Below are 14,648 nucleotides of genomic sequence, written 5' to 3' on the forward strand. Positions count from 1 at the left end.
TGAAACCGCGCCTTCACTAAAAATACAAAAATTAGCCAGGCATGGTAGCGTAATCCCAGCTATTCTAGGGGCTAAGGCACGAGAATTGCTTGATCCTGGGAGGCAGAGGTTGTAGTGAGCCGAGATCCAGCTTGGGCGACAGAGCTAGACTCCATCTCAAAAAAAAGAACTTTTATGAAAAACAGCTATATATATACACACACACACACACACACACACACACACACATATATATGTATGTATATGTATATATATGTGTGTGTGTCTTGCTAAACTTTGTTTTCATGGTAAATACGGCTGTTTTTCATAAAAGTACGTTATTTATGTTACCATGTAATGGATTTAATTATTGTTATTTAAAAATGAATAAATATATAATTTCACTTTTTAAATTTCTGATATGGTAAATATCATTAGCTATACTGCACATACTTTAAAAAAGCCTATGGGGGTCCTCGATAATTTTTAAGACTGTAAAGTTCATGAAACCAAAAAGAGAACTTCTGCACTATACCATACTGATGGTGGATGAAATGAGGCAGGAGCCCATGTAGGCTGAGTCACATTAATGTTAGAGTCTTAAAGTGAAAATTGGCGAACTACTTTAAGGTGGTCCTTTTTGTGTTTCTCTGAATCCAGATCTACTTCCTAGCAGTTATCATGAAGCCCAACCCTACCCTACAGCTCTTGTTCTTAGAATTTCATGAAATCTTGCCCCCTTTATCTCTCTAACTGGAACCATATAATAAACCCTATTTTACTGGAGCTACTGTGAACAGTTTCTTTGTAACCAAAGCAACCTGATCAAAACCATAAACATGATCTCTAAGTATAAATCTTGATTAACAAGAATGGGTTGATTTTATTTTTAATACCAAAATAATTTAAGTATAAACCTGATTAACCAGAATGGGTTGATTTTATTTTAATACCAAAATACCTCCTGATCCTTTGGTTTGACATAGTTTGATGGAAAAATTCCACTTCTATCTCCAATACTTCCTGTCCACCACTCTCCATCTTTCTGGGTCACCAATATTTCTTCACCTTCTGTGAAAGTCAAATCTCCAGGTTCCACACTTGAATATGGATAAAGTGCAACATATTCTGTAGGGAACAAAGCAAAAAGAAGCAGATTCTGGTTTTAAGATTACAGAAGTGAAAAAGAAATTAGGTTATTCTCCAAGACATTGTATAAGTTTGTTGTAAAAGACCTTGTGCCTTCAGGAAATCTAATATAAAAAGATCTAAAGGTAGAAAAAGGAACGAAGCAATTATTTAATAATTCCTTAGAAAAAAGTTAATTGACTTAACATAAAACTTTAGAGTTTCTTTTACTACCAATTGTTTTATTATTTTTTATCACAAACAAGTACCCAAAACTACAAACAGATATTAGTATCTCTATAAATAAAGACACTGAGGCTTAGTGAGATTAAGTCACTCAGTTATTTAGGTAATGGAGTCAAGATAGGAAAATATATTTTTAAACTTTTTTATACAAGAAATAGTTTAATCTGCTATATTATTTTCTCTTTAATTCTTTTAAGTACACAGTTATGGAAACACTCAATATCCAGAAAACAGCAGCACTAGAAGCCAAGTTCCATCCTCATGACCCAGCTCCTAGCACAGTGCTTGACTTGGAGTAGATGCTCGATAAATATTTGTTAACAAATGACCTCGAGGGAAATATCTAAATTTTTATATTGCCTTTGATTTTTGTTTCTGTGATTGTCACTGCTTAGAAGAAACAGCTGGTGACTTGGTTTTCTAAGTCTTTTTCTTTCTTCCTAGTTTTATTTATATTTGCCAACATGGAATTTGATCTTAATATCATAAACTGGAGATGATCAGAAACACCTTCTACAACCTATTTACTATTCACATTCCCAGTATTACTCAATTAATTTAACAAAATTCAAAGTGATTACAAGGTTTAGGTACGCTGCAATAAAAGTTGGGTCCTTTCCAACATGCTCCTCACTACTTTCCTTAGGCTCACCTCAGAGCACTCATTCCACAGTACACCTATGATTCAGCTTCACTGGTGACATGAGGTTCCCCCGTTCCTTGGCTCATGCCATTCCCTCTGTCTAAAAGTGCATTCTCATCCTTTGTCACTCTGCTAGATCCTACTCATTGTTTAGGATGATGCAACACTGCCATCTCTGTGGATTCGTATGTCCTACTCTAAACTGGTTTTGTTCGCTCATTAAAGAATTTATCATAATTGTATGCTCCATTCTATTGTAAGCACTTTGGAAACTTTTATTCATCCTTTTATTTTCCAGGCTCTAGCATAGAATCTTCAACGTAACAGATACTGAATAAATTGTTTAATTTAACATTAAACTGATATTTTTAGCAAAACATAAAATGTACCTCAACTATTCAACTAACTTTATAATGGACTTATACATTTCATTTATAAATTTATGTAACTATTAAATAAAAATATCATCTGAAATTAGGGTAATCTTTCATTTTTTCAACACATTAACAAAATCAAAATAATTTACTAATCAAACAACCCAAAGGGATATAGAAAAAAATTCTTTGCAATATTTATGATAAAGTATACCTTGGTCCTCCTTAATGGTTCATATGGTACATTGTAATTAAAATGTATACACAACTAAATGTATTGAAATTTCCTTACCTCCTAAACATCTATAATCAATAATTGTAACACTTTTTATTTCTGATGTTATTCATCAAACCAGTCTATGCTGAATTTTCATAGCACTGCCTTTCTAAAATGCCAAGTATTTTCACCCACATTTTTTCTATATTCTCAATATTCATGTGAAATAGATAGGGGCAGGTTTTCCTAATCTCACTTTAATACTGAAGATGCAGAAATGGGGAGAATAGCAACTATGTGAAGTCAGGTAGTTAGTCAAGAGCTGAATTGATTATCATCTAATTTACAAATTGCCAAAAGCTTACCTTCTCCAACTGAATAGGCTGCCGAGGTAGGTTTCTTATTTACAGCTGCATACAAAGCTTCTGGTCTACCAAATATATAAACAAAAAAAAATAAAACAAACAAACAAATACAAGCAAAAATAAGAAAGGTGCTTTGATGCACAGCAGGTTTTAGTAGTGCATTGTTTAGGGCTTTCTCAAATTAATCTAAATATAGTCTTAGTACACAGAACTGGGAAGACTTATACACAAAATCCTGCAGGATTAATAACAGCCTAATTATAAACTTCCACATTTTTAAATATAGTTTTAAAATTTCAATATGATTTATAAATAGTTTTTCAAATGTGAGATATTTTGCCTTTCTAAAGAAACTTAAAAGACACCCACAAATTGTTAAGTGGTAAGCACATATAGGGCTTAGTTTGGTGTAGGAAAAAATAAGGGCAATATATACATTTTATTATTTGTTTAGAATGCACTACATTAAAAAAATAAAAATAATAAAACTTTGTTTTTATCTCAGAACAGCTGTAACATTAATTTCCATTTTAACCCAGGAATGTTTTCAAAAATCTGGAAGACTGTCCTGTTTAACTAGACACCTGTGGGATGCACCAGGGCTCCCCAGGACCTGTGAGTAAATTACACAGTGAGGCAGTTTTTAAATAAACAGAAGGGGAACCTTATTACACCTACTGGTCACAACTGAATGGACTGTCTTGTTTAATGCTAAATTCTCCATTACTGCAGGTTTTCAAGTTATATGCTTTATCTGTTAGAAAACACTGGTAACTGAATGCAAAGTTAGAAGAAATGCCCTCTAAAACACTGAAACAATCTGTTTTTGCTTAAGTTTTCTTCTCTGTAAATGTTATGGACATAAAATAAGACAATTTCTATAAAGGAATTGTCTATAAAGGGCCTAGCACAGTGCATGCATACAAATGCCGGCTATATATGGTTGTTGTTACTGTTATTACATTCTTCTAAATCCAAAATTCGGCCAGGTGTGGTGGCTCACACCTGTAATCCCAGCACTTTGGGAGACCGAGGCGGGCAGATCAATTGAGGTCAGGAGTTTGAGACCAGCCCGGCCAACATGGCAAAACCTTCTCTCTACTAAAATACAAAAATTAGCCCGGTGTGGTGGTGCATTCCTGTAATCCCAGTTACTTGGGAGGTTGAGGCAGGAGAATCGCTTGAACCCAGGAGGTAGAAGTTGCAGTGAGCTGAGATTGTGCCACTGCATTCCAGCCTGGGCTACAGAGTGAGACTCTGTCTTGAAAAATAAATAAAAAGGGCTGGGCATGGTGGCTCATGCCTGTAATCCTAGCACTTTGGGAGGCCAAGGCAGGCAGATCACCTGAGGTCAGGAGTTCGAGACCAGCCTGGCCAACATAGTGAAACCCTGTCTCTACTAAAAATACAAAAATTAGTCCAGGCGCAGTGGCTCACGCCTGTAATCCCAGCACTCTGAGAGGCCAAGGTGGACAGATCACCTGAGGTCGGGAGTTCCAGATCAGACTGACCAACACGGAGAAACCCTGTCTCTACTAAAAATACAAAAAAAAATTAGCTGGGCGTGGTTGCGCATGCCAGTAATCCCAGCTACTCAGGAGGCTGAGGCAGCAGAATTGCCTGAACCCAGGAGGTGGAGGTTGTGGTGAACCGAGATCAGGCCATTGCACTCCAGCCTGGGCAACAAGAGCGAAATTCCATCTTAAAAAAAAAAAAAAAAAAAAAAATACAAAAATTAGCCAGGCGTGGTGGTGGATGCCTGTAATCCCAGCTACTTGGGAGGCTGAGGCAGGAGAATTGCTTAAACCCAGGAAGTGGAGGTTGCAATGAGCCATGATTGTGCCACTGCACTCCAGCCTGGCCGAAAGAGGGAGACTCCATCTCAAAATCAATCAATCAATCCAAAATTCCATGTCAGGCTGAAAAGCAAATTTTTAGAAACAGCACTACCTTCCAGAAACATAGAAACTCAGCAGTGAAAGGGTCTTTAAAGATTATTTGGCTTAATCTTTTCATTCAGTCAATTAGAAAACTGAAGATTAAGTAGGTTATTCCTTACAGCCTGGCAAAAATAGCAGAGCCAAAACTCAAGCCTCTTGATTGTGAAAGACCAGCATCTTTTCATCAAATCAGACTGCTTTTCTACCAACTTCCATATAAAACACAAGAGACAGTTACCCATAGCTATATTATAGTACTTATTTCTTTGTACTATTATATTTGACAACCTGACTCCCTACAGAGTAGGAAATAAAGGTCAGAGACCTAACCTATCTAGTTTTCAGCTTTTTTCATTTGAAAATTCATTCAATTGTTCATTCATTCACGCCTCTCCTCATTCACTCAGCTAATATGATTGAGCAGCTACTATGCATTAGGATTAGAACAGGCATGAAGAAACTGAAAAATGAACAAACAAAAAAAAAAAGACATGCATCCCAACCTCATGGAGCTTATGATCTAATAAGGGACATTGGTTTCAAAAAAAAAATCAGTAACTATAATGCAGAGTGCTATAAGCAATAAGAGAAGTTATATTCAAGGAATCTTGGAGACTCAGAAATGGGAATGCCCCCATCTGGCAAAGAGGAGGCCCTCAGTAAAGAGTTACTTAAATATTGACAATTTATAGTAAACAAGGGAGAAATGCTTGAAAGAAAATGAAAAGTAACTTTTCTAACTGATTTATGGTACAAAGAAGTGGCCAGGTGAGGTGGCTCACACCTGTAATTCCAGCACTTTGGGAGGTGGAGGCAGGAAGATTGCTTGAGCCCAGGAGTTTGAGAATAGCCTGGGGTAACACAGCAAAACCCCACCTCTACAAATAATTTAAAAATAAGCCAGGTGTGGTAGCATGCACCTGTGGTCCCAGCTACCCAGGAAGCTGAGGTGGGAGGATCACTTAAGGCTGGGTGGTCGAGGCTGCAGTGAACCATGATCCACCACTGCACTCTAACCTAGGCAACAGAGTGAGACCCTGTCTCAAAAACAAAAAAAGCAACAGATCTACAATTTTGAGTAGCTTGAAAATTTTTTGAAATCTGAAATAAGTAGAATGATATTCTAAACTGAAACAAATACCTGAAGTATACTTTTTTCATCCTAAGAATTACCTTTCTTTTTTCATTTTTTTTTGATACGGGCTATCACTCTGTCACCCAGGCTAGAGTGCAATGGTGTCATCTTGGCTCACTGCAACCTCTGCCTCCTGGGTTCAAGAGATTCTCCTGCCTTAGCCTCCCAAGTAGCTGGGACTACAGGCATGCACCACCAGGCCCGGCTAATTTTTGTATTTTTTGTAGAGACAGGGTTTCACCACTTCACCCAGGCTGGTCTCAAACCCATGGGCTCAAGTGATCCGCCTGCCTTGGCTTCCCAAAATGCTGGGATTACAGGTGTGAGCCACCACGGCCGGCCAGAATTACCTTTCTGATATTCAAACTCAAGTAGAAAATTGTTATTTCATTATACACTCAATCAGACCATGGCTGACTCATTAGTGAAAATATCAACATCCACATCTCATGAAAACACATAAAGATGCTTACTCTTCCCGTTTTACTTCACTCCCAGGAATGATCTTGACATAAGATTTGGGAAACCATCCTCTTCCTCCATGCACCTCCCCAAACCACCAATTTTCTTGCTGCTCCAAGACAGTAATAATGTCATGTTTTGAGAAGTTCAAGTGGTTATCTTTCTTTGCAGTCCAGGAACAAAGGGCCTGTGCTTTTAGGTTTTCTACCACTTGTCCCTATGAATACAAAACCACCAAAAATTTTTAAAAGGCAATGGTAACCATGATTTCTGTTTCTGTGTATATAATATACTCACTGTTCAAACAGCAGACCAGTTTGGTGTTGTGGTGACTTAAGATAACCTTAGTCTACTAACTGACTTTAAATTATACATGACAGACAACTATGTGACTAGCCTTCTGTTAAGACAGACTGAAAACCCACCATTCAAAGAAACCTCATCACATCACTGGTAGAGAAGGTAAATAATGTGTACTCAAGAAATGTATTCATACATCCATGAAATATAGATCATGGAACAAATGAAAAAGGAGTGTTACTGTAAATCTTTTTTCTCTTCCAGCTTGCAATGCAATTCCGTTTACTCCACTAGGGAAGGAAATTGGCATGCTTGGCTCTTGTTTCTCTGCTTTTCTCTTAACTTCCTCCTATTCTATTCATTCTTCCTTTCCCTGCTCTCTCAAAGGAAGGAGTGTTTTGTTCCTTTAATAAGGCTAAACTCTTCACTTATTCTCCAAGTCTTCTATTATACCCTTTCATTTTCTAAAAATATTTTATAACATTAAGTCCTTCTCTTCAATCTACTTCTCTACTTGCTTCTACTTCTGAATTCCTTAAATAATAGTCTTAAACTTTTTCCAATTTCACTCCTTGATCACTTCTAATTTAGGTTCAGCACTCATCACACTACTGAACCACTTCCAGATAAGGTTATTAATAATAACATCAAAGCCAAAAGCTTCTTCCAAACCGTTATTCCTCTTGATCTCTAAACAGCTAACATCAAGCCTTGTAGTTCCTGAAGCTGACTCTCTGCTGATTGATGGCTCCTCTTTTGTCCAACCCTTTTCCCTTACTGTTCCACAGGACTTCCCTAAATACTCTTAATTATGTCTATGACTTCTCAAACCTATATTTTCAGTGTAATTTTATCTCCTGATCTCCAGACTTGTATATCAAACTGCCTACTGGGTGTTTCTACCAAGCTGTCCCTAATACACATAGCTTAAACTTGGCACAGCTGAAACGTAATCATTTTTAGAACCTACCAAACCCATTCCTCCTGCACTGTCTACCAAAGACAAGGATACTACTATCCTTTTGGTCGCTCAAGCTAAAGACTGAAGAATTATCTTTAACTCCTATTTCTTCCTCACTCTCCACATTCAATGGATTCTCTACTTAATATCAATTCCTAATAATCTTCTAAATCTATCTCCTCTTTCTTATATCTTAATTACCATAGAACTTGTTCAAACCATCATCTCTTGTTATTTAGCTATTATAATACCCTTCCTTAACTGGTTGTTTTCTCTGCTAATCCAGCCACTATGTTAGTGCCAGAATTATCTTTTGAAAACATACACAATAACTCCACTCTTAAAAATCTTCAGGGACTTTCCACTGCCAAGTTGCCTAGCACGTATTAAATGCTTCCCAAATAAACCTCAACCTCTCTCTCCAACTTCGCTCAACCCTTTCTCCATGAATCCTGTACTCTAGCCATATTATTAACAATTCTTGTTTCCTACAAATATCTTGTGTTAACATGCCTCAGTGACTTTCCCCAAATTGTTCTTTCATGGGAATAACTTTCCTTCTTTGTTTGGTGAAATCTTATCTTTGAAGACCCTACTCAAATACCTTGCCCTTTGTGAAGGCTGCTCCAATTCTCACCAATTGAGTAAGATGCTCTCTTCTCTATATACCCCCTACAGACCTTGTAGATATCTTTAATACAGCATTTCTCATGCTTTACAGTTATTTATATGTCTGTCATGTTCATTAGATTATGATCTACTGAATGGTGAGTTTCTGGTTTTTAAAAAATTTTTTAGAGACAAGGGCTCACTCTATTGCCCAGGCTGGAGTACAGTGGTATGATCATAATTAATTGTGCCTCAAACTCCTGGTCTCAAGTAATCCTCCCACCTCAACCTCCCAAGTAGCTAGTACTACAGGCACATGCCACTATGCCCGGCTAATTTTTTAATTTTTTGTAGAGATGGGATCTTGCTATATTGCCCAGGTTGATCTCGAACTTCTGGCCTCAAGCAATCCTCTATCTTGGACTCCCAAAGAGCTGGGATTATAGGCACTGAGTCACTGTGCCTGGTGTCAATGTCAGGTATTTTTTGACTTATTTTTTCCTTAAATTTCTAGCACATAATAAAATGCCTGGAACCTATGGCCATGGCATTTTTTGAGTGAAGGTGAAATCTGGAGGACTTTGGACTTTATTCTGATGAAGTCTGCAATTTTAAAACATAATGTTAATGTAACCCTATTGCAATAGTTATATCTAAATCAGAGGCTAAATATATGTTAAAAAGTTCTAACGTTCCCAAATAACTTTAAGAAAAAAAAAAAAGCCGGGCGCGGTGGCTCAAGCCTGTAATCCCAGCACTTTGGGAGGCTGAGGCGGGCGGATCACGAGGTCAGGAGATCGAGACCATCCTGGCTAACACGGTGAAACCCCGTCTCTACTAAAAACACAAAAAATTAGCCGGGCGTGTTGGCGGGCGCCTGTATTCCCAGCTACTCGGGAGGCTGAGGCAGGAGAATGGCGTGAACCCAGGAGGTGGAGGTTGCGGTGAGCCGAGATCGCGCCACTGCACTCCAGCCTGGGGGACAGAGAAAGACTCTGTCTCAAAAAAAAAAAGAAAAAAAAACCCTCAAGCCCAAGTCTCTTATCTTCTTATTATAATAACTACAAATCAAGAACAATATATCATGAGATTTGTAAAACTAACATTTTGAGCTTAGAAACCTTAGCTGCTAGCAACTTGATATTATGGAAAAGAATTGTTGAGAAACCTAGGCCGGGCGCAGTGGCTCACACCTGTAATCCCAGCACTTTGGGAGGCCAAGGCAGGTGGAGCACCTGAGGTCAGGAGTGCGCGACCAGCCTGGCTAACGTGGTGAAACCCCATCTCTACTAAAAATACAAAAATTAGTTGGGCATGGTGGCAGGCACCTGTAATCCCATCTACTCGGGAGGCTGAGGCAGGAGAATCGCTTCAACCGGGGAGCCGGAGGTTGCAGTGAGCCGAGATTGCGCCATTGCACTCCAGCCTGGGCAACAGGGTGAGGCTCCGTCCCAAAAAAAAAAAAAAAAAATTGTTGAGAAACCTCTAAGTAATAGTCATTTCTTCAACTTCACATCACATGTGAATAAGAAAGAAACTGAATGCTACAAACTCTGGTTAAATGAGTGAATGGTCCCTTGTACATAATTTTCATTCTATTTTATATGAATCAGGAGCAAATTCAAAGAATAAAGCCCACAAAAATAACAGACAACATACCTGTCCATGAATAGGTGACACAGATCCAGGGGACACAGTTCGAGTGAAGGCTGATTTTTTCTGCCATGATGTATTTACAGTTAGGTTTGAAAAAGATACATTTTGATAATCAGTCACTGATGCTGGTTGATTTGAAGAAAGTGGTCTGCAAATATAACACTTTGATATAAGTATACTTAATTGTTTAGAACTTAATGAAGTACTACCAATTTATCAACTTATATATTATATACACTGTGCTTACACACAATTTGTGGGAAAAGAAATAATTATTAACAAACTACTGACCCATGTTTTCACTTACTAAATTTCAGTATTAAATCTCAAACAAAAAGTACTCTTGAAGAGTACAACCTGGATTACACTATGATGAAGTAGTAGGCTGACACCACTACATATTAGGTACTTACACATTTGCAGAACTATATAAACTTTACTGTTAGCTAAAAACTTACTCAGAGGAAGTTGAGGTAGCAGATAAAGAAACTGTAGGAGGAAGTAAGGCCTTCTTTGGAGATACAGCTTTTTCATTTTCACTTGATGGCATTTTTTCTACATAATTGCATGGAAACCAGCCAAAATTTCCTTGAAAACCACCATAAAGCCAACCAGGTTCTCCTATGGTTTTTTCATCAACCTATGGAAATAAAAAGAAGGATTAACAGTGCTTAGAAATTCACACATTTACAATGGAAAGAGACGAAAACTATTGTATAGTATTCTCATTTTCAGAATTAAGCCCATCTAACTAAATAGCTAAGGCATTTTCTACAAATTAACAGTTACTATTTCCAGTGGTTGGAAAGTTGTCTTTTTAAATTTTAATTTTATCCAAGTTACATGAAAATATTTTACAAAGACAAATAGCATTATATATGGCTAATGAGGGAAAACAATCCTCCCCTATCTCATGGCTCCTTATGCCCTGATTTTCACTCCTGACCTGCCATTCTTCCTCGTTTCTTCTATATCACCATTTATATCTCTGGATAACATATTTATACTGCTTTTTCTTGAATTTTTTCAATTTCAGACATTATTGGCTTTTGGCTATGGGAAATGAAGATTGACCTCTCTTTCATTGCAGCCTCTTACTCTACCAGTACTGTTATATCTTAATCTTTATTTAAATTTATTTAATGTTTATAATATTATGATTATGTTTAAATACTTCACATCTGAGTCATGCAGCATGCTGCTGATTAAATTTCCTTTTTTGTAAACTTTTTATTTTCCTATAATCATTACTTTTTTTGTTTTTGGCTTAGTTTTTTCTGTTCCTGTTACATAGTTTTTTTTGAACTCTCTAACAGAACAGTAAGATCTTCTCTGAATACTATTTTCCAACTGGTAAACATGTCAGGTGATTTATCAATTTCATTTCTTCTCCCAGACATTTTCATCCTACAGTGTGACAACCTCCATCCTCACCGTGTTTCTCCCTCTGCTTCTTGGTCCTTGTTCCTTAAACACTGAGGACAGCCTCAAGTTTCATCACTGGCTTTCTTTCCTCATTCTATACCCTTCCTGAATAGGCCCACTTACTCCTATAGTTTGATCAGTCCTCTGTGCAATAATGAATCCAAAAGCTATGATCTCAGTGCTGACTTCTTCCCGAAGTGACATGCCTATACTTTCAACTACTTGCAAGATATCTTCAAGTGGATGTCCCATGGGAACTTCCAAGTCAAGTTTAAAACTGAACTTTTCTCCTCCATCCCCTCCTTCTCCTAAATTCCTCTATTATTCACACCACCAAAAATTTAGTCATTCTAAATGAAAAATCTTTGGCTCTTACCTCTTTTACACTTCCACATCCAAACTACTGAATTTGTCATTAAAGACTCTTCTAATTTGTCAACCCACCCTCACTGCCCTACTTCAGGCTTTTTTTCATTTCACACTTAAGATTATTATGATTTTTACTCATCCTTCAAGATTCTAACTTCCCCCAACCCAAGCCAGAGTTATCCCATATATAACTGTCATAATTAGCATTCTATACATTATATATACATAATGACAATTATGTAGCTAATACATAGTATATGTACTTACTACAGATAAATTATTTATATGTAAATAATGACTTATTTACATATCTCTCTTCCATTTGTCCGTGAGCTTTATTGACCCCCAATGTCTAGCATAGTAGAAATTACTTAACTCACTGAATAAAGGAATATGGTAGCTGTGTCTCTGTTCTCCAATCTATTTTCCATCCCTTTCTAAAACACAGACTTGACAGTGTTATATATCTATTAAAATCATGTTGAATCCATTCATATTTTTAAAAACTGCTTTCTGAGATATCATTAATATAAATTTCATGTTTAGGGTGTTAAATTTGATGTTTTGACATATGTATATACCTGTGAAAAATCACCACAATCAAGATAGCAAACATTTCCATCACCCCCAAAAGTTTCCTCTTGTTCCACCATAAGTCCTCCAGCTTGCCCCTCCCCATGACCTTCCCTGCCATCTCTGTGAAAACACTGGCCTGTTTTCTGTCCTATATATTAGTTTACATTTTCTAAAATTGTATATAAATAAAATCATACTATATGTATCCTTTTTGTCTGCCTTTTTCCACTCAAGGCATCCATACAGTAAGAACAGTTTGTTCTTTTTCTATTGCTAAGTAGTATTATATCAGATGAATATACCACAATTTGTTTATCCTTTCAAATGTTGGTAGACATTTAAGTTTTTTCTAGTTTTTGGCTATTACAAATAAAGCTGCTATGAACATTTGTCTTCATATGGACTTATGTTTTCAATTCTCTTGTGTAAATACCTAAGAGTGGAATGGCTGAGTCACATGGTAGGTACATGTTTTAACTGTTTTGTTTTTAACAATGGCTTATGGAGATATAATTCATATTCCATATAATCCTTCCATTTACAGTACACAATTAAATGGATTTTAGAATATTCAAAGAGTTACAGAATCATTACCACAATAAATTACAGAACTGTTTTCCTCAAAAAGAAACACTAGGCTGGGCGCGGTGGCTCACGCCTGTAATCTCAGCACTTTGGAAGGCCAAGGGGGGGCGGATCACCTGAGGTTGGGAGTTTGAGACCAGACTGACCAACATGGAAAAACCCTGTCTCTACTAAAAATACAAAATTAGCCAGGCATGGTGGTGCATGCCTGTGGTCCCAGCTATTCGGGAGGCGGAGGCAGGAGAATCGCTTGAACCAGGAAGGAGGATGTTGCAGTGAGCCGAGATCACGCCATTGCACTCCAGCCTGGGCAACAAGAGCGAAACTCTGTCTCAAAAAAAAAAAAAAAAAAAAAACACTCTTTATTAGATTCTTTGTCATATCTAAGAAACTAAAAAACTTTGAGTAACCCAAAGTTGTTAAGATTTTCTGTTTTCTTCTAGAAATTCTACAGTTATAGGTTCACATTTTACATCACATTTTGTCTATTTTGAGTTAATCTGTGTATATGTTGCAAGCAACAAATTGAAATTCATTTTTTTGCATATGAATATCCACTGTTCCAATACCATTTGCTGAAAAGACTGTTCTTTTTCCACTGAGTTGCTTTTGCACCTCTGTCGAAAATCTGTTGTTTATACATACACACACACACACACACACACGTAGCATGAATCTATTTACCTACTCTGTTCCATTGATCTATTTTCCTATCTAGATGCTAATATCACAACTGTTTTGACTACTGTAACTTTTATAATAAGCCTTAAATTCAGGTACTAAAAGATTTCCAACTTTGTTCCTTTTCGAAGTTGTTTTGCTTTTGAATCATCTTGTCATTTGTTACCAAAAAAAACCAAACAAACAAAGAAAAACAAAGCCTGCTGAGATTTTTGTTGTTGTTGTTGTAGAGACGAGGTCTTGCTTTGCTGCCCAGGTTGATCTCGAACTCCTGGTCTCACGCAATCCTCCCATTTTGGTCTCCCAAAGTGTTGGGGTTACAGGTGTGGATCAGAGCACCTGGCTGACTGTTAAAGTTTTGATTTAAATTGCTTTGAGTCTGTGTAAGAATTTGAGAAGAACTGACTTCTTATCTTTTTCTAAAAAATTTGTTTACACAGGACTTAAGAGAAGAATTGACTTCTTATCAATATTGAATCTTCCAATCCATGAACACTATATATCTCTCCATTTATTTCGGACTTCAATTTTTCTCAATAAAACTTTGTAATTTTCAATAAACAGGTCTTGCAAATCTTTTACCAGTTTTATCTGTATTTCATATTTTTATGCAATTGTAAATGGTATTTTAAATTTCAATTTCTGAATAGTCATCGTTTCTATACAGAACTACAACTGATTTTGTTATATTGATCTTGTATTCTGCAACCTTGCTAAACTCATTTTAATAGTTCTAGTAGCTTAATAGATTCTATGGGACTTTTTACATAGATTATCATGTCTTCGGCAAATCAATACAGTCTGTCTTCTCCTTTTCCAATCTTGATGCCTTTTACTCTATGGAAGCCACTTTAGACCCATTAGGATTTTTCTCCTAGCAGATGTTGTCTCTCTAGTTTAAAGCTCTTAAAAGTTCAAACTTCTTAGTGTAGAATTCGAATACTCTGAAATTAGTTTCTCAGGTTTCAACTTACCTTTCTAGCTTCATCTCTTACCA

At 36.8% G+C, this 14,648-nt stretch overlaps 1 protein-coding gene across 8 annotated transcripts in view; it reads right to left on the reverse strand.

Annotated features, from left to right (window-relative positions):
- The window catches only part of ITSN2 (intersectin 2), a 161,165-nt gene that overhangs the window by 50,034 nt on the left and 96,483 nt on the right, over positions 1-14,648 (reverse strand). For all 8 annotated transcript variants that reach the window (XM_032172361.2, XM_032172363.2, XM_032172365.2 and 5 more), the window contains 5 exons: positions 10,474-10,655; positions 10,019-10,163; positions 6,501-6,706; positions 2,953-3,017; positions 941-1,107 (listed from right to left, as the gene is read on the reverse strand). In XM_032172361.2, the coding sequence (XP_032028252.1) occupies positions 941-1,107; positions 2,953-3,017; positions 6,501-6,706; positions 10,019-10,163; positions 10,474-10,655 (765 nt within the window). The remainder of the gene's footprint in view (positions 1-940; positions 1,108-2,952; positions 3,018-6,500; positions 6,707-10,018; positions 10,164-10,473; positions 10,656-14,648) is intronic.

This window comes from Hylobates moloch, unplaced genomic scaffold (assembly GCF_009828535.3).
Source record: "Hylobates moloch isolate HMO894 unplaced genomic scaffold, HMol_V3 SCAFFOLD_13, whole genome shotgun sequence".
Taxonomy (NCBI): Eukaryota; Metazoa; Chordata; class Mammalia; order Primates; family Hylobatidae; genus Hylobates; species Hylobates moloch.